The sequence below is a fragment of the Macrotis lagotis genome, chromosome 1, assembly GCF_037893015.1.
Source record: "Macrotis lagotis isolate mMagLag1 chromosome 1, bilby.v1.9.chrom.fasta, whole genome shotgun sequence".
In the NCBI taxonomy this organism is placed as follows: domain Eukaryota; kingdom Metazoa; phylum Chordata; class Mammalia; order Peramelemorphia; family Peramelidae; genus Macrotis; species Macrotis lagotis.
Window position 1 is genome coordinate 542512099 of NC_133658.1, and position 26920 is coordinate 542539018.

General features: G+C 35.3%; 1 protein-coding gene across 8 annotated transcripts in view; it reads left to right on the forward strand.

The window, feature by feature from the left end:
- The window catches only part of SH3KBP1 (SH3 domain containing kinase binding protein 1), a 451877-nt gene that overhangs the window by 256426 nt on the left and 168531 nt on the right, over nt 1-26920 (forward strand). The window contains exon 1 of one of the 8 annotated variants that reach the window (XM_074214292.1): nt 10127-11569. The exons of 5 other annotated variants lie outside the window; for them this stretch is intronic. In XM_074214292.1, coding sequence (XP_074070393.1) covers nt 11558-11569 — 12 coding nt within the window. In that variant the 5' untranslated portion in view covers nt 10127-11557. Of the gene's footprint in view, nt 1-10126; nt 11570-11603; nt 12184-13980; nt 17028-26920 lie in introns of those variants that run through there. 2 more of the 8 variants (XM_074214294.1, XM_074214293.1) reach the window with 2 other exon arrangements.

Below are 26920 nucleotides of genomic sequence, written 5' to 3' on the forward strand. Positions count from 1 at the left end.
AGAACAATAAGCAGTATCTATCTGAAACCATCAACAAGCATTATATGTAATGGGGATAGGCTAGAGGCATTCCCAGTAAGATCAGGGTGAAACAAGTATGCCCATTATCACCACTACTATTCAATATCATATTAGAAATGTTAGCTTCAGCAATAAGAATAGAAAAAGAAATTGAAGGAATTAGCATTGGGAAGGAAGAGACAAAACTCTCAGTCTTTGTAGATGACAGGATGGTATACCTGGAGAATCCCAAAAAAATCATCTAAAAAACTACTAGAAATAATTAGCAACTTTAGCGAAGTCTCATGCTATAAAATAAACCCTCATAAATCCTCAACATTTCTATATATGACTAGCAAGATGCAGCAGAAAGAGCTAGAAAGAAAAATCCCATTCAAAGTAACCTCAGACAATCTAAACTACCTGGCAGTCAGCCTACCAAGGCAGACTCAGAAACTTTTTGAAAACAATTACAAAACACTTCTCACACAAATAAAATCAGATCTAAATAATGGCAAATATCAACTGTTCATGGATAGGCTGAGCTAATATAATAAAAGTGACAATTCTACTAAAAATAAACTACTTCTTTAGTGCCCTGGACCAATCAAAATTTCAAAAAATTGATGAGTTAGAAAAAATTGTAAATAAATTCATATGGAGAAATAAAAAGTTGAGAATTTCCAGGGATTTAATGAAAAAAAGTACAAAAGAAGTAGACTTAGCCCTACCGGATCTAAAATTATATTATAAAGCATCAGTCATCAAAACTAACTGGTATTGGCTAAGAAATAGAGTAGTGGATCAGTGGAATAGATTAGGTGCAATAGCAGGAAATGATTATAGTAATCTGCTGATTGATAAACCCAAAGAGACCAACTATTGGGATAAAATCTCTCTCTTTAATAAAGACTACTGGGAAAATTGGAAGTTAGTATGGCAGAAACTTGGATTAGACCAACACCTCACACGCCATACCAAGATAAGATCCAAATGGATACAGGATTTAGACATAAAAAAAATATAAACAAACTAGAAGATCAAGGAATAGTTTACCTGTCAGATCTATGGAAAGGGAAGCAGTTTATGACCAAGGAAGAGATAGAGAACATCATTAAAGACAAAATACATAATTTTGATTACATTAAATTAAAAAGCTTTTATACAGACAAAAACCACTGTAACCAATATCAAAAGAAATATAGCAAACTGGGAAACAATTTTTACAGCTAGTATTTCTGACAAAGAACTCATCTCTAAAATATACAGAGAACTGAGTCAAATTAAAAAAAAAAAGACAAGCCATTCCCCAATTGACAAGTGGTCAAAGGATATGCAAAAGGCAATTCACAGATGAGGAAATCAAAGCCATCCATAGTCATATGAAAAATTCCTCTAAATCACTACTTATTAGAGAAATGCAAATTGAAGCATCTCTGAGGTACTACCTTGCACCTCTCAAACTGGCCATCATGACCAGAAAGGACAATGATCAATGTTGGAAGGGATGTGGGAAATATGGGACACTAATACATTGTTGGTGGAGCTGTGAACTCATCAGCCTATCTGGAGAGCAACTTGAAATTATGCCCAAAGGGCAACAGAAATGTTCATACCCTTTGATCCAGCAATACCACTACTGGGTGTATACTCTCAAGAGATGATGAAAAAGAGTTAAAACATCATTTGTACAAAAATATTCATAGCAGCCATGTTTATAGTGGTAAAGAATTGGAAATTAAGTAAATGTCCTTCATCTGGGGAATGGCTTAACAAACTGTGGTATGTGTATATGATGGAACACTATTGATCTATTAGAAACCAGGATGGATGGGAATTCAGGGAAGACTGGAAGGATTTGCATGAACTGATCCTGAGTGAGAACCAGAAGAACATTGTACACCCTAACAGCAACATGGGAGTGATGATCAATATTAGTGTACTTGCTCATTCCACTAGTGCAACAATTAGGCACAATTTTGGGATATATGCAATGGAGAATACCATCTATATCCAGAGAAAGAACTGTGGAGTTTGAACAAAGACCAAAGACTATTACTTTTAATTTAAAACAAAAAACCATTACCTTATTATGTAATTTTGCTATCTCTTATACTTTATTTTTCTTCCTTAAGGATATGATTTCTCTCTCATCACATTCAACCTAGATCAATGTATACCATGGAAACAATGTAAAGAGTAACAGATGGGGGAAGCTAGGTGGTACAGTGGATAGAGCACTGACCCTGGAGTCAGGTTCAAATCTGGCCTCAGACACTTGATAATTACCTAGCTGTGTGGCCTTGGGCAAGTCACTTAACCCCATTGCCTTGAAAAAACCTAAAAAGACTAACAGACTGTCTTCTGTGGGGGCTAGGGGGAGGGAACCAAGATTAGGGGGAAAATTATAAAGTTCAAAATAAATGAAATGTTTCAAAAAGTAAAAACACAATATAAAATACCCCACCCCCATAAAATTGTGTTGGGAGACATAAATATGGGTCATGATGTCATGCAAATGAGGTATAGAAGGAAAAATTGATGTGGAAGAAGCTAGTAGAAGGGATTATGAGTAGTGCTGAAACCTTAATTCTCATTGAGAATGCATTAGATAGATCTAGAAGGCTATAAATTTTTTCTAAATTCAGAAAGAAATGAGGGAAAGGAGATAGGGTAGGGGGAGAGAATAAGGGAAGGACCTTGAGAGGGTTCGGTAGATTAAGGGATAGGAGGACCTGGTTGTAGATAGAAGTAAAGAAGAATGAGGAGAGATAGAGTAAATAGAATGAGAAGGATAGTAAAGAAAATTAGGAAGGAGGAAAATATATAAGTAATTGTTGCTTAGAATGTGATTGGAACGAATTTACCCATAAAACAGAAGTGGATAGGCAGATTAAAAATTTGATTTCAACAATATGTACTTTTCCTGGATATATTATAAAAATGAGAGATACACCCAAAGACAAAATAAAGGGCAAAAGAAGAATTTATTATGTTAATAAAAACAGGGATCATAGTTTCAAACAAAGTTAATTTAATCAAAAGTGAAAAAACAAACTAGACTATGTGTCAGTAATATTATTCAGTGTTATATTAGAACATTTAAAATACAATATAGCAGTGTAATATACCTGCCAAAACAGCCACAGGAACTATATGAACAAACATAAAACACTTTTTTATATGAATAAACATCTAAATAATTAAATTCAAATTTATGTATATTCTTGGGTATGTAAAGCCAATATAATTTTTAAAATAACAGTTTTACTTAACCAATATATTTATTCAATGTCACTCCAATTAAATTACTAAAAAATTATTTTACTGAGTTAGTAAAAGTTAATAACAAAATTCATTTGGAAGAACAAAAGGTCAGAAACTTCAAAGAAACCAGAAAAAATAATTTAAAGGAAGTAGATTCAGCAGTATCAGACTTTAAACTATATTATAAGGGAGAGCATTGTTAAAGTATTAAAAAGAATAATTTCAATTATTTTAAATTAAAATTTTCTTGTATAAATAACTCCGTAGCCAAGAATTGAAGGAATGCAGAAAATTGGTGGGAAACTTTCATAGACAATCAGAATATATTGTGTTGGAATACTGTTGTGGTGCAGAAAATAATGATTTGGAAAAACAGGAAAGAGTTGGACCTTTGAAGAAAAATGGTGTCCACCTTCAGAGAAACAGATGACAGGTAGCAATAAACACAGTAAGGTCTTTACATTTTTGTGTTTGATTGTGTATGTATATGGGTACATTTCTGTATATGTATCTTCACACTTAATTGTAGCCTTATTTTGAGTTGGTTGAGGAGGGAGGGGGAAAAAAGTAAAAAGTGCACAACAGAGCATTACACTTACTGTTCTTAATTTATAGAAGAACAAAATGAATCATAGTTGACAGATTTGTTGTTACTCAAAAACATGTCATCGTAGAGAGTGAAATAGAGTGCTGGATTCCTTCAAATATTGGTTTGAATTTTTTTATTTTAGTTTTTGCAAGGCAATGGAGTTAAGTAGCTTGCCCAAGGCCACACACACCCAAATAATTATTAAGTGTCTGAGGCAGGATTTGAACTCAGGTACTCCTGACTCTAGGGCTGGTGCTCTATCCATTGCACCACCTAGCTGCCCCAGTTTGAAAATTTTAACCCAGATAATTGCTCAAAACAAGATATATAATTTCCTATCAAGATTTTTGGGGAATCCACATCTACATTTCTGAGCAAGTAAATAATTTTCTTCAGTGATTTGCTTACAATGTATGTTTTCTATAAGAAAAAATTTTGCAGGTTTTGACTTTAAGAGCTAACTGTAATCAGATAAACTATTATGGTGATTGTAGCATTCAATGAAATTGAATTATAATTAATTATAATTATAATATTATATAATATAATTAATTAATATTGAGGAAATAATATAGTCTTACTCCTCATTTTGAAAAATAAAACTACAATGAGCAGGAATGTGGTATTTTTATTTTTATTTCTATTTTATTTTATTATATGTTTTGTTTATTTTAAATTTGATCCAGACTTGTGATATCACTGGGGTAGGGAACTGCCTAAAACTTTCCCCCTGACCAAGAAGACGTCAAGCAAAACTAAGACTTTTCCTATGGGTTTCACCAAAAGGGACAGATTGGGGATGCTGCTAAGAGGATGAGGAAGTCCATAGCATTGACCTTTCTGCTTATCTTGTTTTTTGACAGTTCATCCTGAAAGAAATCTGTGATTTCATTAGTATGTAAACTACAGAGCAGTGGAAATAGTTTAAGGGAATTCCCTCTTTTGGTTCACATCTGGCACTATTCCGCAACTGCAACAGATAGCACATGTTTATTAATAAATGCAAAATGTGGGCCAGGCAGTTAGTGTTTGGGATGCATATGCAAGCAAAAAGCAGTTTCATCTCAAAGGCTTATATTCTGATGGAGGTAGGTAAGGAGGGAGAACAACATATGAAAAGGGAGATGAAAGAAATGAGGAGTGGGGGGGGTGAGTTAAAGAAAGAAGTGAATGATGCAGGGGCATAATGACAAAATGACAAAGTCTGAGAAACTCAGAAACAGCAGGAGAGGGAATGAGACATGAATATTCCAGGCCTGTCCCCAGAATGGAGGCCCCCCAGAAGGAGTTTACCAAGGGGAGAAGGAGGGATGCCAAGACAGAGTGATGTAACAGGATCAGACTCTCAATTGAAGAAAATAATTCCAGGGTGGGAAGGCAGCTGAGTCATGGTGGTGAAGTTTAAAAGATTGCAAAACTTAAATATTTTTTCATTCCGACTCTTATATTGATCATGTGATCAAAAATTCTGTTTGTTTTTTCATTCATGACTTTATTGAAAGGATACTAGTCTCCTTCTGACTGAACCTAAAATGTAGTTCTAACCTTATCAGTCCATTATGTGAACCTAAGTTATGGTTGGGGCTGGGGGGAGGGTGAGGAACAGACCACCACCCTGTGAGAGGCCTCTGTGCACATGGTCTTGGTGGGACCTCTTAACACTCATTAAGTTTTTGAATTACTGGTGCATTTATAATATAATTGAAGTTGCAATGGAGAAATAGATTTACTTAATTATGAGCCTCTGTAATGTTGCTTGATATGGAATTCCAGTCTGTCAATCAGTTTTAAATAAGACCCCACCAGTGAGAGTTTGGGCCAGAGGGCAAAGTAATAAAGAGGTGTTCTGTCTTGTGTACTGTCTGTTCATGGAGGTAAGCCCTAGTCATTCTTTTTACATGGACACGTTTTTCTTTCTCCAGTGCGAGGTTTGAAAACAGTGGTTCTGGACATGGCTACTATGGGAATTTTATTCACTGGGACAGGACAGGTTTGTTGTGCTGGGTATTTTTTTCTTGATTTCTCATTGGCTGCAAGAGAGGAACGTAGGAGGGAGAGAATTCAATTGAAAGTGAAAATGATGGTTTGCTTTCATGAAAAGTTTCAGTAGTATATCTATGCTGATCTATTTATATGTCTTTGGAGTCCATCAACCATATGATTAAATGATTGAAGCAAAAGTTTAACTCAGCTGAATGCCGGAATTTTAGATGTGGGTGAGTCTATTAAGATAAGATTTGGAAACTTGAAGGGGATTGGTAATGATGGGAGTGGAATAATTTGATAGTGGGAAAGACTTTATCATAACTAGTGTATGTAGGGTTAACCTTTGCTTTGTCTCCCAGGGAAGGGAAATTGCCTAATAGTAAGAAAATTACCCGGTATGCTAATCTAAAAAACAACAGACCAGGCATTGTTTTCTTCTATCTTTGACCTTTAAAACCTTGGAGTTTAAGAAAAAAAAGGAAAGGTCAAGCAGAGGGTGGTATAGGGGATGGGAATAATGGTAGAGCAAACCTGGTAACAGATCGGGAGAGAGGGTTGGCTGCTGAACCATGATCTTCAGATGAAAGCTGAGTTTAGTAAGACCTCTAACTCTGACCCAGTACCTGTAATAAAAAATAAGGACACACTGGGACTTACTTTCCTAGGTACATCTCTTTCTCCCCTAGTCTGGGACCATTTCCTTTCCCTTTTAGGGTTGTCAGACTCTCTTGTTCTGATTCCCTGGGGTTGGACAAAAGGACTTGTTTGAAGGTATATTTTCTGATCATCTGATCAGAAAGACTTCAGTTTAAAAGTCATTCATGTCAAGTACTCTGCCTTCTAAATTCATATGGAACATCCCTGCCCAAAGCTTTTTGGTGCATAAATTCATAATTGATTTCACAAAAGCATTCACTGCAATTGGCATGGTAAATGGGGAGGTAGGCAGCAGCATGTTTAAGATAGATTCAGAAATATCTCCTTTTACCACTTTAAATCACTGTGAACTTGGACAAGTCACTTCTCTTTCTTAGGTCCTTGTTTCTTCATTTTCCTGATGATGACCCACTATGTGGGGAAAAGGGTGAGTATTTCAGGGATCCTAGAAATTCTTGCTTATGACTAGAAGTGAATTCCCCAGATGTTTCTTTCACTTGAAATTTTGTCTTCCCATGCTACTTTAATTTTGCTCCCTGAGAATGAAGGGCTGGTGGAAATGTGGTGGTGATCCTGATGTCAGCATGTATTTGAAAGGACAAAAGAACCCCTTCCTTGCTAGGCTTCCTACCTGAGTACTGGGATCAGGAGGCTCTGGTTCAGAATAGTCAGTGCTTCTGTCTCCCCCATAGCTCATTGGCCCCCCAAAGAGGTCCCTTCTTTCATAACCTTTCAAAAGGGATGACTTGTTGGGAATCAGGAGAACTGTGTCAATCCCAATTCTCTTTCTCATGCCTTTGCTTTTCTTATAATTTTCTATTTACTCCATTTGTTATTTGTCTTTCTCAAAGAGAGTCCTGACATTGGGAAGATGATGTTAGAACTTGAAAATGAATTAGATTTAAGTGAGGCAGGGCTTGTAAAGTCATCAGTCTTACTCCTTCAGAGCCATTTGGGTCTAGTGGCACATAGATCAGGACCTCTGATGTCGTTTTAAGTTAAGGCCTTTCCTAGATTTTTCATTTTGTTTGAGGCAATGCCCATTCAGTGATTAAGGAAGAACTGAGGCAAAAAATGACCTCTTAGGGGCAGCTAGGTAGTGTAGTAGATAGAGCACTGGCCTTGGAGTCAGGAGTACCTGGGTTCAAATCCAGTCTCAGACACTTAATAATTACCTAGCTGTGTGGCCTTGGGCAAGCCACTTAACCCCATTTGCCTTGCAAAAACCTAAAAAAAAAAGATTTCTGATGGTTTAATAGCATTCTATTACATTAATGAATCATGATCTGTTTAGTATTTCCCAGTTGATTGTGCTAGGTGGCGCAGTGGATAGAGCACCAGCCCTGGAGTCAGGAGTAACTTGAGTTCAAATCTGACCTCAGACACTTAATAATTACCTAGCTGTGTGACCTTGGGCAAGCCACTTAACCCCATTGCCTTGTAAAAAACAAACCCTAAAAAAAAAAAAACCTCTCCCAGAGCTTTGTGCCTCTCTTTTACTCTTTCCTCTTTCTTTACTATTATTTGCATTCTAGAGTACTGAATCTGGAGTTAGGAAGATCTGAGTTCAAATTTAGCCCCAGATACTTAGTAGCTGTATGAGCCTGGGCAAGTAAAATAATAAAAATAACTACCTCTAGGGTTTGTTGTGAGGATCAAATGAAACACAATTTGTAAAACTCTTGATGAACTTTTAAGTGGTATGTAAATACTAACTTGTCATCATCATCCTGTCTTAGTGAACTCTGGAAGGCAGGAAATTGTATCGTGTGTTTGTGTGTGTGTGTGTGTGTGTGTGTGTGTGTGTGTGTGTGTGTGTGTTTGTGTGTTTCCCTCTCTCACTGAGCCTCCCATTTGTAATCTCAAACTTTATAATTCTTAGTGACTGTTGTCCTCAGTTACTGTTGGCCTAGTGATATACCTTAGGTACCAGGGTTGTCCCTTGGTTTGGTTGAGGGTTAGCATGATGATGGAGCAGGGTACTGTTTGAAAGTCCCGTGGTTTTCAATGGCCATATTTAGCCTCTCCATAATCACAGGGTAGGAAATTTCCAGACTGATGAATTGTCTGGGTTCTGTGAGGATTTTTTACATCTTTCAGACCTCTTTTTAGGTGTTGTCTCTGCCTATGGTATCTCTGAAGAGAAAATTAGGAATGGAATAAAAAGTCACTTTATATTCAGCATTTTTAATGTATTTCATGTATTAATGTGCTAATATTCCTTCATTGGGAGAGGGGGAAAGAGGAATAAGCATTTATTAAGTGCCCACTGTATGCAATGTTCTATTAATTGCTTTACAAATATTATCTGATAGGATAGTTTGTCCCTTATGTTTTGTTATATTATGTTTTTCCTTGTGAGGTGTATGCTATTATTATACCCATTTTTACAGTAGAGGAAACTGAAGCAAACAGCAGTTAATGATTTGCCCAGGTCAGCAAATCCATCCAGTTGATGGCAACTGGAATCAAACTCAGGACCTTTGATTCCATATTACACACTATAGATAACAGTAACAATTGAGCTGCCAGCTAAATTTATTTGGATTAAGGAAAAAACCCAATAACAAAACACTTACACAAAAATATCTGTCTTGTTTCAGTCTAAATGATAATGTGAGGTGTGATACTGGTCAGGGGTATGTATTCTCTCTAAAAATATTGGGAAATCAATAAACCATTTGGCTAGCAAGAATTATCTAGTGTCTTAAGGTGGATAATAAACATGTTCTATGTATTCTTTAAGAACTACCTTTGAATTGCACCTTGGTGGTGCAGTAGATAGGACACTGCCCCTGGGGTCAGGAGGACCTGAGTTCAAATTTGCCCTTGGACACTTAATTATCTAGCTGGGTGACCTTGGGCAAGTTACTTAACCCCTTTGTCTTAAATAAAAAAAAATAGAAAAACTACATTGAGTGATTTGGAAAGTCTTAATTTTTGCTTATGGAACAAGGGAAATGACAAGTACTGCCATTCATTGAAAGCTCATTGGTGTGTTTTTCAGGACTTTGCTGAGAATCACCCAAGATTTATGAGATCCCAATTAGCTTTGATAAAGGAGAGAGAGAAAAAGGGAGAGAGAGGTAGGACAAAGAAGGGGGAGAAGAGAGAACTCAGCTTCTGACTGGAAACCAAGGAAAGTTTCATGGAGAAGTTTTCATCTGAACTGAATCTGGGAGGATTGGAACAGATTCAACAGACATTTCAAACTGGGAGTGAGCAATTGGATTGGTGTTGGTCATATTGAAAATCCAGATCTTCCTAATTCCAAAACCATTGTTGTTTCCACCAAGCCAGGTTATCTCTGTATAACCAGAATTAGGACTGGAAAGATTGGTTGGATCCAGATTGCTGAGGGCTTTGGATGTCAGCCTTAGGAGTTTGAATTTGATTCAAGTTAGGAACATACTAGGCAGTCCAATATTTTTCCTATAAATGAATACACTGTAGCTTGAGTAGTAGGGAGTTGAATCAGAGAATTTGCCAAGTAAAGGGGAAAAGCTATCCTAAAATTTAACGATTAACCATTAAGCATACATGGAACAGAAAATTTAAAATTGGCTGTATAAGAAACATAATAATAAGGATCTTCCTTCAACTAATTTTTATATGAGAATCTGTAGCCACTCAGGTCTTGTAGATGTGACCTAAGTCTGTGAAAATGGTGATCAAAAACATATGTTTCTATGTAAATAGAAACATCAAATTAGGGTGTTCTCCATCTTAAACTTTGTAATTTATTTTTATTTATTCATTTAATAGTGATGATGATGATGGTGCTTGTCCTTTATTCTCAAAGAAGACCATGACATCAGGGGAAGTGATGCTGTGATTTGAACTTGAATTGAATTTGAGTGGGGAGGGTACTGTGCTAAATCACCAGTCTCACTTTCTCTCTCAGAACCATCTGGGTCCAGTGGCCAGATTTAAAATAAGATGGCTGGAGATAGCTCTGGATGGGAGGCAATCAAGATTAAGTGACTTGTCCAAGGTCTTTCAGTAATAAGTGTCTAAGCTCAAATTTGAACTCAGATCCTCCAGACTTCAGGGCTGTCATTGTACTCACAGTGAGTCATATAGCTGCCCTTATAACATTAATATATATGTTTTTGTATGAGTGTGACCCCATGTGGAATTTTCTTGGCAAAAATTTTGGAATAGTTTGCCATTTCCTTCTCTAGCTCCTTTTACAGGTGAGGAAATTGAGGCAAACAGGGTTAAGTGACCTGCCCAGGGTCACATAGCTAGTAAGCGTCTGAAGCCAATTTTGAACATAGGAAGATTATTGTTCCTGATTCCAGGTCCAGCTCTTTATCCATTAAGCCACTTAGTTACCCAGTCTGTATGCTATGTGTAATTAAATAATAGAGGCTTTTTGAGAAGGGAAATGGCAAACCTTATGGAAGATTTAGTTAAGCTTTTTCTGCTCCCCCTCCCCCCCTTGAAGAAATGTCCAGATCAATAGAGGATAGACATCCTTGGAATTAGGGAGTCCCTCCTTCTTTTTCCTCAGATAGTAAACTTTGTTTTTTTTTTGTCCTAATTATTTACTATTTTGAGTAACAAAAACTAATTTTAATCCTTAAAAATTGTATATAAATATATTCAAATTTTAGAATTTTCTTCACACACCATGCTGGGTCTCTCCCTCCCTCCCTTCTTTCCCCTTTAATTTTGCTTATTTTATAAATGTTTTCCATTTGATCTTTGGACAGGAGTTTGACTTGTGGGTTCCTAAACTTAGGCTTGGTGGGTGACTTGTTGAGGAGTTTTCACCTGGAGCAAAAAAGCTAACCTTTGATAAGTCCCTGGAAGTGTGGGAGAAGGGAGGGACCTTCTCTGAAGCAACTCAAACTCTGAATAGTTCCGGCCTTCCTGAGTTAATAAACAAATCCTGGCTTTGTTTTCTTCCTAGCTCATTTGGTCCCAAGTGTGACTCAGTATTAGGCTTGGTCTTTTAGGCTCTGTGCCTTGGCTCTTGGAAGGAAGTGAGAGGACTCCAAGGTCCTGCTTGGACCTTTTGAAACTGTAGGAAGCGGCAGAGCTCACTTCACGATGGGAGAGGAGGTACTTCTCATTGTTGTTGGGATTTTTTTTTTTTTTTGCCTTTTGCTAAAGAGTTTATGCTGTACTCTAATTTATCATATATATTATTTTGTGGTAGAACTTTTCATGGGTTTGCATCAGGAGGCTAGAATGATATATGTGTTATTTTAGGATCCCAGTCAGGAGATGCCTGTATCTGCTAAGGAGAAACTGATGAAGAAAAGAATTATTTTATGAAGTCAGATATTGTCCTGGAACTGTTTAGCTCTTAAAATTCCCTCTTTCCTTGCCCCTCCCCCCCTTTGGTCAATTTGGTCATTAACTTTCCCAGATGTTTCCAATTTCTGTGTCTTGGTTTTCATATTCAAGGGAGTCATTTAGATTTGCAGTTTGCATAAGGAATAACTGTTACACCATGTTTCAAAGATGTTTAGCAATTACAGATGTTTGCTTAGCAGACAGAAATACAGAGCTTGATTCTCAGGTTAGCTCAAGACAGAAGTTCTTGTCTATTGAAAAGAAAAGGATCTGTAGCTTTTCATTGTGGGAGCCACGGATAGTAGGCATATTCAGATGTGTTTGGAGAAACTGGATTAGAGTCTTCGGAGCTTGGTGAATGACGTCTTGTTACAGAGGTAATGAAAGAGAGAAAATGTTCATTTCACAGGTCTTAGCAATTTCTTTTCATTTATGTGTCCAACTAAGAAAGGGTGATAGATTTGTCTGTATGATCTTTTCCCTTGACTATTACTATTATTAGCTATTAACATAGTTTCCCTCTTCTGTGTGAAGTTTTAAAAATTTTTATTATAAAAGCAGAAGTCTGTCTTTTTAAACATGAAACAGAATGTCCCAAATTGACCACAAGAGTGACATTTACAATATGTCATGTGTCTTCCTTGTTCCTGTTGCCTTTTTTAAAAATTGTTTCAAGGGGAAGATCATGGGAAGAGGGTCAACCTGAATGAAATTTCTTTAAAATATTTTATTGATTTTGGGATTATTAGCATTTTTATTATTTTTAAAAGAAAAAAGATGTAAGGAAACTTTAATAAATTTTATCTTAACATACCAATAGAAAAACTTAAAAATTTTCTAGTGAATTGAATATTGCTGCTACCTGTCAATGGGCAATGGGTAGTGCAAAGAATAAGAGCAGGTTATATATCTTTTAAGTGATAGGAGGCAACTAAGAATAAAAATATTAATTTGAATAGTCATCACAAACCAGCTTTACTCTGCCTTTTTTTTTCTTTTTTTCTTTTTTCTTTTTTTTAGTTTTTTGCAAGGCAAATGGGTTTAAGTGGCTTGCCCAAGGCCACACAGCTAGGTAATTATTAAATGTCTGAGACTGGATTTGAACCCAGGTACTCCTGACTCCAGGGCCGGTGCTTTATCCACTGCCACCTAGCTGCCCCTTACTCTGCCTTTTTAATGGTTTTGTAATCATGTCAAGAAATTGCCGATCTTCCTTGCCTTATTGCCAGATTTTTCCTGTGCCAAGTTTTGAAAAAAGTAGAAACTATATATATCTATATCTATCTATCTATATATATATATATATATATACACATATATATATATATTTGAAAAAAGTAGAAACTATGTGTGTGTGTGTGTGTGTGTGTGTAGACAAAATGACTGTGGTGAATGGTCATTTGGAAAATGAGTGGTAAAAGGATGATTCTGTGATGTCAATGAAATGTGGAAAAACTTAGCAGTCAGTTTATCTCTCTGCTTTATTTCCCTTCAACTAGAACTGATATTACCAAACAGCATCAGACTCCATCCATCAATCACCAATATATCCATTGGAAAGTTTTAAGTTTTAAAGAAATGAGGAGTGGGGGGAATTTTTTGTATACCACACATTCTCTTCTAATTTATAAGACATTAAAGTAGCTGTTCTTGTTGATGTTAATATTGATTTTAAGCTACCAGAGATTTCAGAAACAAAAACAAAAAACAAAACTTTTATTTTTTGGACTCTTTCCTTCCCCTCCCAGCCATTTCTTTCTTGTAAGTCCTAAGAAGACAAGAAGAAAAGAAAGAAAGAAAGGATATGCTATTTGATTCCTCAAAGTAGTGTGGTCTGGTTTGGCAATAATATTCCATTTGGAGTCCAAGAATATGAGCTCTGGTTATAAAGTTATCTGTGATACCCTGGACATGTCACTTTATCTCTCATTTGTCTTAGTTTTCTCTTCTATAAAATGGGGACAATGGTTACTTGCATTATATAACTCACAGAGTTAGAGGGACAAAATAAGAGAAAACATTTGTTAAGACCTTTGGAAGTAAGCTATTATTATTAATAATAAACTAAATTTTAAATTAAATTTGCTTGGTTGCTTTCCCTGTAAGATGATATTGACATATATAACTAATGATAAGGGAAAATTCTTATCCTCTTGAATTTATACTAAGTATATTAGGTAAAAAAGTTGCTTCTTCATCAACTCTTAAGAAATTGGAATTGTTGAAGGAAAGGATATTCCAGACACAATTCCTTCCTGCCAAGAGATGGCAGTGAATGGATTTTTAAGAAATAGACTATAATATTAAACATCAAAGATAGATGGTTGTTTTAAATAATAGAATGATTTAAATAACTGGCCCTAATTCTTCATATTTATCACCACTCAGCTCCTGAAAGAGATTATGAACTTAATGAGGTTAAATATGGAGTTATTCAAAAAGAGAAAACTGGAGTTCATCATATCAAGACAATAGATTCAATTTCTGTATCCTAAAATGTCTATGTTGAATGATTTTTGCTTATTTTAAAAAAGTGTGTGTGTGTGTGTGTGTGTGTGTGTGTGTGTTCACTTTTACTGATGCTAGAGATCCTAGGGACTCAAATTTCTCATCAATAAAACAGAGATGATGCTTTCATAGGGTTGTTGTAAAGGTGATCCCAGATTTAAATCTGGATCTTTATATCAGTTTGCAAAGTCCTTTCACAAATCTGATTTATTAATTCCCATTATTCACCTATTATAATACTTCATCATAGTACCATAACAAATAATAATGATGGCAATAGTAATAATAGCAATTAGTATTTATAGAGTTCTTTAAGATTAGCAAACTACCTTGCATGCATTATCTCATTGGATTTTTGAAGTAGTTGCTGTTATATCCATTTTATAGTTGAGTCAAACATAAGTGAAATAATTTGCTCAGGGACATACAGACTGAGTATATGAGACTAGATTTGAACTTGGGTCTTCCTAACTTCATGTCTAGCACTCTACTCACTGAGCCACCTAAACATTTCTAAATAACTCCAGATACTACTGCAAGGGGGATTCAGTGATTGGGGTTGGAGTGAAGTGTCAGTATGTTGGGGAATATCCATGGTTTATCAAAATAAAAAAAAAAATCAACAAAGATTGAGGGAGAAGGAATAAATCATTTTTTTGTGAAGGGATGCATTAAAGTAGCATTATAAATTTATTCTTCATTTAAAAGACTGTCCAGTCATTTAACTTCATTGCATGTAATCAATATAATTTCAAAATGAAATCTTAACAAAAGCTTTATTTTCTGTGATACTATCCGATTGACAAGCATATAGACAAATAGCATAGTTTAACTAGCCCTAGTGTTAGGATATTAGGATTTGAATTTCAGTTCTGACTAATTTTTTGACCTTGAGGAAGTCACTTAACCTTGAACTTCAGTTCCTTCATCTTTAAGGATTATACTCTCTATGCTATCTACCCATCAAGGTTATTTTGGAAAAAACATTAGCCTTCAGAGGTAATTTGCTGTTGCTGCTATTATTGTTTGTTCTTGAAGAATATAACATCAGGGAGGTGATGCCATGGTTTGCACATAAATTGGATTTAAGTGCGGCGGAGTTGTTGTGCAAAATCCCCAGAGTCATTGCTGAGATTGTGATTTCTGGGAATATCCTATCAGAGTCACATACCTTTTTTCCAATAGAAAGTGGACAGGCTATGTTTGTAGCTGTGAAATTGGAGATTTGGGGCATTTATGATTTAAATTACTTTTGTTTTACCCTAGTTTTGATGAGGAAAGTTAGAACTGTAAATTTAATTCTTTATTATATTTTGATTTGGATAAGCATTTTCACTCATACTTTTTTGCTCCATTTGTTTCTATAGCATCTGCTGAGCCTTCACTGCTTCTGTCAACTTTCTACTTGAATCTTGCAGAGCCTTCTCTCTCAATATACTCTCTCCCTCCCTCACTATACTCTCTCCCTCCCCCTTAGACTTTCTTCCTCACTACTCCTCCCCTCCCTTATACTTTCTCTTTGTCATTTGTTTTTCTCCCTCTCTCAGTCTGCTTTCTTTCAGCACTTTTCAGATTTCTCTAAAATCCCTTGGGTGACATTTGTAAAATTAGCAAAAATGATCATGGAAGAATTTATGACAGACAGTCTCAAAATTTTAGATTACATTGTAGCTACAGGTCTTTGTTTTTGTCTGATAATGATTACTTTTCCATTCACTGACATTTTTGGAAATAGAGATAATTGTAGTATTTGTAAGCCAGCAACTTTTTTTGTTTTTAAGGAATATTGCATGTCATCAGATCTTAAAAGGCAGTAAGTGGGTGACAGTTTTAGATAGCACTTTGCAAATATTTAGCTATAGAATATCTGTATGATTATCTGTTTACAATACACTAGGACAGGGATTCTTACCTTTTTTCATATCATGGTCCCTTTTGGAAGTCTGATAAATTTTATGGACCCTTTCCCAGAATAATATATTTTTGGGTTTGGTGGGTTTTGTTTTTTTTTTGGCAAGATAATGGGGTTAAGCGACTTGCCCAAGGTCACACAACTAGGTAATTATTAAGTATCTGAGTTCAAATTTGAACTTGGGTCCTTCTGACTCCAGAGCCAGTGCTCTACCCACTGTGCCATGTAACTACACCTAGAATAATATTTTAATTGAATAAAATTAAATGTATAGGATTGCAAAGAAAAACAATTATTAAAAGTTACCAATTAAAAAATAATTCATGGACTCTATGTGAAGATGTCCTGACTAAAGGATACTTCTCAGTGAGTTAGTAGGACTAAGATCCAGTTTGTAAGATTAGTATTCTAGGATCTCTCAAGTTTTCTGTATAATTATTGTAGAGATCATCTAAGAACACACACACACACACACACACACACATATAAACACTAGATGCTACATTGAATCTTTTGATTAATGACAAAGAAGGGAGGAAGAGCTTGTGGATAAAAACTTAAAATGGATTTTTGAGATTAAATCAACTATGAAAGAATATGATGGGAATAGAGTTCTCAATTCCAGGTAAAAATGAATTTGTTGTGTCATAGAATTATTATGTATGTGTATAGCACAATATTCTATTTAAGTCAGTCAACTCTAGAGAAAGGAAGGTTTCTGACATGAACTGAACACTAAAATTAGGAATTAAAATATCTGAGTGGTTGTAAGTTGGAATAGTCTGAGAAACACAGATTCAGGTACCTTGAATGAATATTTTTAATGGAACAGAATATAAGACCAGTGAAGGGAAAGTTAGAGGAATTGTAAATAATTTAGCATGGTCAGAAAGGGGAGCATGAGGGTGTTCAGTCTCAACCTATCACAAAAAATTTTAATTGATAAATTGTTTTAACAAATCAGAGAAGTGTAAACAGTCCTATTTACATATAAATCTATCTGTCTGTCTACCTCTATCTATCTATCTATCTATCTATCTATCTATCTATCTATCTATCTATTCCTTTTACAATTGAACAAGACAACCCAAATGAATGATTTGGGGCTTAATCATATGTGTGCTTTAACTTTAACAAGTTTAAAGACTCCATTGTGTTTGACCTGAATTTTACTTCTTTTTAATGTTGTCTTTGTTTATATTATTTATATTGATCTAATGGATTTACTTCTGTTTGACATTTGAATTTGAATTCTTCACCTATATCAATTCCTCATGGAAATAGTATTTCATTTTTTAAATACGTTACAATGTTTTCAATCTCAAATCATTGGTCACAAATTTTGTTCCTAACTTTTGGTGATTATAGTATTGCTTGTTATAGGGCAGATAATACTTTTCTTCCTACATTAATCTTCTTGGGGTCTAAATCTGATAGTGGCTTGATGAAGTTGATAAATACTCATGCACACATATGCATGACTATTAAATAATAAACTAGTTTGAGAAGGAGTGTGTTAACATTTGAGTGGGGTGAGGAATCAGAAATGACTTCCTGAAGAAGATGGTACCTGAACCATGTTTTAAAGGATGAAGGGGATTTTTTTTTTTAGGTTTTTGCAAGGCAAATGGGGTTAAGTGGCTTGTCCAAGGCCACACAGCTAGGTAATTATTAAGTATCTGAGACCGGATTTGAACCCAGGTACTCCTGACTCCAAGGCCAGTGCTTTATCCACTGTGCCACTTAGCTGCCCCCAGAAGGGGATATTTTTGAAAAAATTTTTTTAACTTTTCTTACATGATTCCAACTTATTTTTCAAGATTGTTGACTATTTCACAGCTCTGACAGCAAATTAACATGCCTGTCTCTCTCTATATCCTTATAAACATTGAAGCTTTCCATCTATTATCATATTACAACATATCCATACACAATGTGCATTTAACAAATACTCAAATAACCCAAGATACATTCTTAGGGGAAATGGCATTATAGCTGATAGTATATATTATCTTTCACTTTGTGAGTTTACTGACTTGTAAAACTAAAAATGATGTGCCTTTTAACTGTAAAAGTATGGTACCACGGTTGCCTGATATAGTTAATCTGAGTTTTGTTTGCCTCCTCATTATGACTTGATTGCCACTCTTGTAATCATTATGTATATTCATCTTTTTTTTTTTACAAGGCAATGGGGTTAAGTGACTTGCCCATGGTCAAATAGCTAGTTAATTATTAAGTGTCTTGAGGATGGATTTCAACTCAGATCCTCCTGACTCCAGGGCTGGTGGTCTCTATTATTATTTTTCTTCACACTGTGAAATGTCTCGAAATATTTTCCCATTTTCTGAATTCTTTATGTTCTTCCTCCTTTATAGTAAATTAAAATTCCATTCCATTTACCTTCCACTGCTTGTTCAGTCACTTCCCAACCATCAGACTTCTATTTTGTTTCTAGTTCTTTGTTATTATCAATATTGCTGCTATGAATATTTTTGTATATATGCATTCACCATAGCTTTTTCCAGGATGTGAAGGATTCTTATATGGAAAATAAATGACCAGCTGTTCTTCAGTTTCTCTGGGGATTGAAAAGAAGGGAGATTTAACCTTCACCATATCTGTGATTCAATAAGAACAGACTTCCTGATGTTGATGGCTGAAAAATACCAGGATGTGGCAGAAAATGTGGAAACTCTTACAGAAAATCTCTAAAAAGGATGACATGGATACATGTACACAGTTACTTAAAGGTCACAGATAGCCCTTGGCACAGGGATAGGCTAGATGAGCCTGAGACATCTCTTTTTACACATTAATATCATCTATCATCATCATCATCTGTAGCAGCAGCAGCAGTTTTTCTAAAGTAAATTTTGGGTTTTTTTCAAATCAGAAAAAAATCCACCTTTTCTCCTTCTCAATCTTCTCTCCCAGCTGAGAAAGAAAGAAAAATAAAAGGCTAAAAACAAGCATACTCAAGCAAAACACATTTCTTCATTGTCTTATGTACAAAAACAAGTTTTATTCTATAGTTGTTTACCCCTAATCATGCCTAAGATAAACCCTCTTTGAGATCAAGCATCAGGATTTTTTTTAGGTTTTTGTGAAAGATAAGATCTATTTTTTTTGTTTTGTTTTTATTTTGGGTTTTTTTTTTTTTTAGGTTTTTGTAAGGCAATGGGGTTAAGTGGCTTGCCCAAGGCCACACAGCTAGGTAATTATTAAGTGTCTGAGGCAGGATTTGAACTCAGGTACTCCTGACTCCAGGGCTGGTGCTCTATCCACTGTGCCACCTAGCTGCCCCTGATAAGATCCATTCTTAGAAGGATTTCAGTGTTCTCAGGAATTTTTATTCTAGATGGATAATTTTGAAATAGATTCACAAAGAATAAGTGAATAAGAGATTTAATAATGCATTATATATATATTTATTATATATATATATAAATAACAGGATGTTTGCACATAAACAAGAAATAATAAGGAAAATTAAAGAAATGGCCAAGAAAATCATTTGTCATAAATTTAGGGTATCCCAAAAAGTCTTAGTGAAGTTTTAAATTTTAGATAATTAATATTTATAAAGATATGAATACTTAATACTTTTGAGCTTATATAAGCTTTAACCTGCACTAAGACCATTGGGACACCCTGTATCCAAAACTAAAAGTTTATCCTAGGTTTTTTCTGTATAGACTTAGAGTTAAAAGAGATCTTAAATTTAGGCCACCTGGTTCAGAGGAAGAAAGGATGGTGGGGATATTATTTGTTTTGAGGAAGAAAGGACAGAAACCTGAGAATAGGGAATGTAATAATCATAGTTGCCATAGTATTTTAGAACTGGAAGGGACTTTGGCATTCATTTATATGTTGAATGCTAAGAGATTTTCAGATATTAGTTAACATGAGTTAGCTAACAGTAGCTAACACTGAAATCTAAATATAAATAATGTACACTTTGTCCTCTGGTGTTTTATAGTCTAGGTAAATAAGTAAGTTCTTTGAGGGCTAGGAGAATATTGTCTTTGTATATTGAGCATTTAGCATAGGTCCTGCCATGTAGTTACATGAGGCAGGATTTGAACTCAGGTATTGTTTATTATTAACAAAACTCATGTATAAATAATTAAAATCTGAGTATTAAAAAAGTGTACTCATCTGTAAAATGGGGATTGACACAAGAATAATAATAGTACCTACCTCCCAAATTGGTTATGAGAATGAAATGAAATAATAGTTGAAATTCACTTTGCAAACCTTAAAGGACTCTGTAAATGCTAGCTATTATTCTATTATTTTTAATTAAAAATTATAGAGGACTGAGGAATTAAGCAACCAGAAATCTAATTGCTGAACAGGTGACTATAAAGTAATACCTAGGCATTTTAATCATATATAAGGGATGCTACTTTCCCATTTTTCATGACTTGATTGAGATTCTCTTGCTGTAGACACTTAAATTTTTATTTCTTGTAACAGAGGGAGACAGAAGATCTGTAGTTAGCCATTTCTCATTAGCTTTGAACCATTTGTTTTGTGAAACAAAGTTGTATTTGATGCATTTTCTTAAAACTTTGTAGTTGCCTTTGTGGTAGGAGTAGAAATAGCAATATGATAGTTTTGGACTTTTGTTTACAAATTATTTACTGTCTTCTGATGGAGGAGAAAAGAGTGGGAGAGAATTTGGAACTCAAAATTATAAAAAAAGTTAAAAATTGGTTTTATAGGTAAAATAAAATATTATTCAAATAAATATTTGATTTAAAGAGTTTATATTTGTATATTTATCCAATCGTTGGAATATGAACTAATGAACACCCCTAAGAAAATGAAACTCTTTGTACTATATGGAGTCACTGCTTTCAGCCTTAGCCCATATTAGATCAGCCTTATAAGGGAAAAACAGCTTTTATTCATAGCTTGGAAAGAGAAAGTTTAATGCCATAATTAATGAACTCTGCCTAGGTTATTCAATCAGGAGGTATTGCTTATAAAAGTCAGGGTGCAGATAATTCTTAGAGGTGAGGTGAGAGGGAGGAAAGGTAGATTTTTGTTAGTTACATTTAATTTAATTAAAAAGAACACAGATATCATAAAAAATGAGAGGGGAGGGGCAGCTAGGTAGTGCAATGGATAGAGCACCTGCCTTGGAGTCAGGAGGACCTGAGTTCAAATACAGTCTCAGACACTCAATAATTACCTAGCTGTGTGACCTTGGGAAAGTCATTGCCTTAAATAAATAAAATTTTTAAAAAAGAGAGGGGAAAGGAGGTTGCTAAAATGCAAAATTCAGTTCATTTGTGCATATATTAGTCTCCATTTTCTCAGAGAAGTTTGATGCTGCTGTACTCTCAGTTCTCAGTCTTTTCTGAATAGTGGAGCTTTTTAGACTGTCTAATGAATTCTATGGAACCCTTCTCAGAATATTTTTTAAAAAAATGAATACTAATATACCTCTCCTCTTCCTCTTCTTCCTTCTTCTATTACTGTTACTATTACTACTACTACTACTACTACTTACCACCACCATTACCACTCCTACCACTCCTTCTCCTCCTCCTCCGATGGCAACAGCTACTTCTGCCATGAGCTATCTGCTTATAAAATACCTTAAGTTTTGCAAAGTGAATGATTACATGTGTTAACTTACTTACCTTAACTTACAACCCTGGTTTGTAGATGCTGTTATTATCCTCCTTTTATAGATGAGGAGACTGAGGCAGAGTTTAAGTGATTGACTCAGGATTACATATCTAGGAAGAGGTCTAGACTGGATTTGAATTCAGGTCTTTCTGATTCCAGTGCTTTATCCACTGGGCTATGAGTAGCATAAAATAAAGTAAATAGAATTAAAAAGGAAAACTATTAACTTTGAATATAATTATCACAGTAGTTTTAGAAAACAACTTCACAGACTCTTTGTTAAGGGCTCATATTATAGAAGAATAGCTTATCATTTGGCCTGTCTCTGTTTCTTAGTTATCAGAGGTTAGCCAAGAAACTTTGGGGGCAGCTAGGTGGTGCAGTGAATAGAGCATCAGTCTTGTAGTTTAAATCTGATCTCAGAGACTTAAAAAAAATTATTGAAGACAATGGGGTTAAGGGACTTCCCCAAAGTCACACAACTAGGCAATTATTAAGTATCATCACAAACACTGTCTTCATTTACTCCAAAGCAATAAAACCATTGTGAAGAACAATGATATGAATTATAAGCAAATCATTGCTTCATATTAGTTATGTCTAGGTGGTCTAGGTCCTCTAGACTGTTCTAAATAAATACTAGCGTTACTCAAGTCCCCATCAGGGAGTCTGGACAGGGTTGATCACATAAGAATCTGATGAGCTGGGATCTCTTGCCAAACCTTTCCCATGAGGATGGGATGAACAAAGCTTTACTTCCTTCTCTGGCACTAAAAAATCATTGGGTCTTGCCATTTTTCTTGGGATGTGGATGTCAGGACTCTTGGATACTGCCTCTTGATTTCTGATGTCTTCTAGGGATCCTTGCTCCTTTCTTTTTGTCCTGTAGCTTAGCTCTGTCTAATATATGAGCCAAATTAATTATTTTTCTTCATGCTGGAGTGTGAGCTTCTGGAACAAGGATTGTCTCATTTTTCCTCTTTGTATAATCAATTCTTTACCTAGCTCCCAGCACATAGAAATAATTTTGTAAATGCTTTTTCATTGATTGATTGATTGATTGATTGCTTCAAAGAGCCATGTTCCTCCCCCCCCCCCCCCCCCCCCCCGTCCCAGCTTCCATGTAGTTAAAAAGCACTTGGGTTCAAATTTTGGCTTACATCTAAAAGTGGAAAAGTCATATAGAGACTAGTTTCTCTCTACAAACTCTACAAACCTATTGAAATGCACATTGTTATTCTTAGAGTCTCTCTGGTAGCTGAGGGCACAGTGTTCCCTGGTAGGAGAGTCCTTCCTATCAAGGAGGAGAAGAATGTTTGATTTGGTTCATATACTACATAGTGCTTGGCATAGTGGCAGGCATTCCAAGAATATTTGTGGAAATGAACTGACTACATCTAGTGTATGGAAGGCATTCCCTTTCACACTGACTTGCGAATACAGAAAGGAGCCTTTAAGAATGACTTTTGGCAGGCTCTCTGGGTTGGTACAGGTACGGGTTTATGAATAAAGTCTTTCATTAAGATGTGTCTACCTCCGAATTCTCCAAATTGACAGTGCCCTCCCCCCCAAAAAAACACAAGCCACTTTTCAAATCTATTCGAAGTGAATTGAAGATTTCAGCCAAGGTCTTATGGTTATCTTTGCAGCATTGAGAAGAATCTCCTTTTTTTTTAGATTTTTTTTTTTGCAAGGCAATGGGGTTAAGTGGCTTGCCCAAGGCCACACAGCTAGGTAATAATTAAGTATCTGAGGTCACATTTGAACTCAGGTCCTCCTGACTTCAGGGCCGCTGCTTTATCCACTGCGCCACCTAGCTGCCCCAAGAAGAATATCTTTTTAGCATAGAAATTTGGTTTCAGCAGATATATAAAATGCTGAGCTTTGTCAAAGGTGGCCATGGTTGCTTGTATGGTTTTTGTGTTTGCTCCTTGGGATCAAAATTGAGGCATTTGGTTCCCTAACAACAGCCAGTTTTTCAAACCACATTTCTTATTTAGAGAAAATAGGGTCTCTGGAGACATAGCTAAAGACAAAATGATTACATCAGTGGGTAACTTAGGTTGGTCATTATATAACTGTGGAAATGAAATTGGGCAGCACTATCAGTAGGAAACAGTTTGGATCAGGAAATACTTTTTGTATGGTATAGAGCTTGATGGCATCACTTTAAAATTAGATTTACCTTAAAGCTCTGTATATGAGTGATCTTTCTCCCACTTGTTCTCTTGTATAGTTTGATCTGTCTTCCTACCTAGGATTTTGTTGTGTAGTGGTTAGTTTGTTGCTTTTTTTTTCTTCTTCCTCTTTTTTGATCATGATCTCTTTCCACTCAGTCCCACTTTGGTGAATGGCTCTTTTTGTGGAGGAAAAACATCTTTCATTTTTTTCTGTGTACCTAAAATGAAAGCTCAGAGAAAGAAGAAGCAAGTAGAAGCCTGTTATTGTCTTTTTAAACATAGGAATGTTAATTCAGTAAACCAATCATTTACTGAATCACTCAGATAATTTTAAAATAAGTACTAACTATAAAACACTTTGGGTTTCAACTTTATTTTTTTTTGCAATTCTTTTTACTTAATTATACTAACTTGATGATGTTCATCCTTTGTTCTCAAAGAAGACCATGACGTCAATGAGGTGATGCCATGACAAGCATGTGAATTGGATTTGAGTGAGGAGGTGCTGTGCTAAGTCATCAGACTCACTTTTTCTTCCAGAGTCATCTGGTACCAGTGACCAGATAGGAATCTGGACAATCAGAGATGGTTCTGGATGTGGGGCTATGAGGATTAAGTGACTTGCTCAAGTTATACAACTAATAAATGTTAAGACTAGATTTGGGGGTCGGCTAGGTGGTGCAGTGGATAGAGCACCGGCCCTGGAGTCAGGAGTACCTCGGTTCAAATCGGGTCTCAGACACTTAATAATTATCTAGCTGTGTGGCCTTGGGCAAGCCACTTAACCCCATTTGCCTTGCAAAAAACTTAAAAAAAAAGACTAGATTTGAATTCAGCTCTTGACTCCAGAGGTGATACTTTGTCCACTGCACCACCTAGCTACCCCTAACTTAGGGAATAGATAACAATTATGATTTAAAACAAAAGAAAGGTAACAATTGAGGTGCTAAATATAAATGGCTAAACTCTCCAATAAAAGGCCACAGAATGCATTTTAAACACACACAAATCCAGAAATCAAATCCAAATAATCTCCATATAAGAAACACATTTAATGTCAGTAAAAATTGAATATATTTGAAATAAAATAATTTGTTCTAGCATGTAGCTAAATAGAGTATTAAATAAATATGATCTCATAAATGATATGTAGTTAACAATGAGGAAAAAACAAATATATATCTTTTGATGGTTGGAGTGTTTTAGCACTTATTCAAAAATCAATACTGCGCTGGGGCAAAAAAATGTTAAATATACAAAAGCAGAATTTTCATATGCTACCTTTACATATCATAATGCAATAAAATTATCAATAAATAATGCTAAAGTAAACAAAAGATAGAAGTTCTTTATGACAATTTCTTCCTTAGACTTTGTGTGTGTGTGTGTGTGTATAAATATATAAATATATAAATATGGATCATCATATATACCACAATCTCCTAACTGTGAGTACATACCTACTCTGTCTGACTTTTTTTCTCTTCCTTTACAGTCTTCTTTGATAGCTTCTCCATCTCCTTAGATTACATTTTTTAAATCTCTATTCTGGGCAGGGAACCTTCAATCTGTGGGCCATATGATGCCTGTGAAAATCATTTGGTATGATGCTATGAAGGCAACCACAGGCAGGACTTGAAATTCAATAAATTTAGGAGCTTTTTAGAGTTTAGAGAGATAGTATTTTTATTTCTTTATTTATATATTTATCTATTCATTCATTCATTCATTTATTTTTTAGGTTTTTGCAAGGCAATGGGGTTAAGTGGCTTGCCCAAGCCACACACAGCTAGGTAATTATTAAGTGCCTGAGGTCGGATTTGAACTCAGGTACTCGTGACTCCAGGGCTGGTGCTCTATCCACTGTGGCACCTAGCCGCCCCTAGAGATAGTATTTTTAAGATGATTTTTTATTTCAAAGTGAATGCATTTGATAATACATAGTCAGAAAAGAAGCATTAGAACATTTCCTTCACAAACCTGAGCATATTCTCCCACAAACACATATAGTAATCAGTGGAATAGCAGATGTGCCAGGAGACACATAAAAAGAGGAATAGAGGAAAAACAAGGTACATAAGTAAAAAAGACATTTCTTTCTTTATTTTATAGATGAGGAAATTGAGGCAAACAGGGTTAAGTGACTTATCCAGGGTCACATAGCTAGTAAGTGTCTCAGGCTGGAATTGAACTCAGGAAAATGAGTCTTTATGACTCCAGGGCCAACACTCTTTCCATCTCACCACAAAGCTGCCCCATGTTCACTTTTAGGGAGTAACATCTTTTGGAACACAGAATAACCAGTAAACTAAGTAGAATTCCCAGGCATGGTCAGTCTTCAAACCTTACTTCTTCTTGTTCTTACTTCTATTTTTGTCTATGGGCTCTATTTGTGAGTTGATAATTTTGCATGACCTTTGAATGTTGTTATAAATATCCAAATGTCCTTTGGCAGAAAAAAAAGTTGTTCACCCCTGATAGATGATTTTCACAGACATATACATATACATATACATACAGATCTAGCTTCTCTCCTGAGCACTAGCTCTTGGACATTTCTAGTAAACATTTTAAACTGATTATTGTATAGACATTCCAAATTCAACATGTATAAAAAGGAACCTATCATCTTTCCCTCAAAAGCTACCCATCTTCTGAACTTTGCTATATTTTAAAATAATTTCAAATGAATTTTGTTATCTTTTGCTTTTATATAGCCTAAAATTTTCCCTGTATCTCTTCCTTACCCCCTTCCCAAAGAATCATTCTATATAATTTTTTTAAAGAAAAAAGAGAAAAATAATATATCACACAAAAATCTGATATATGCAATATATTATACCAATGGAACTCTGTAAAAGATTAAGG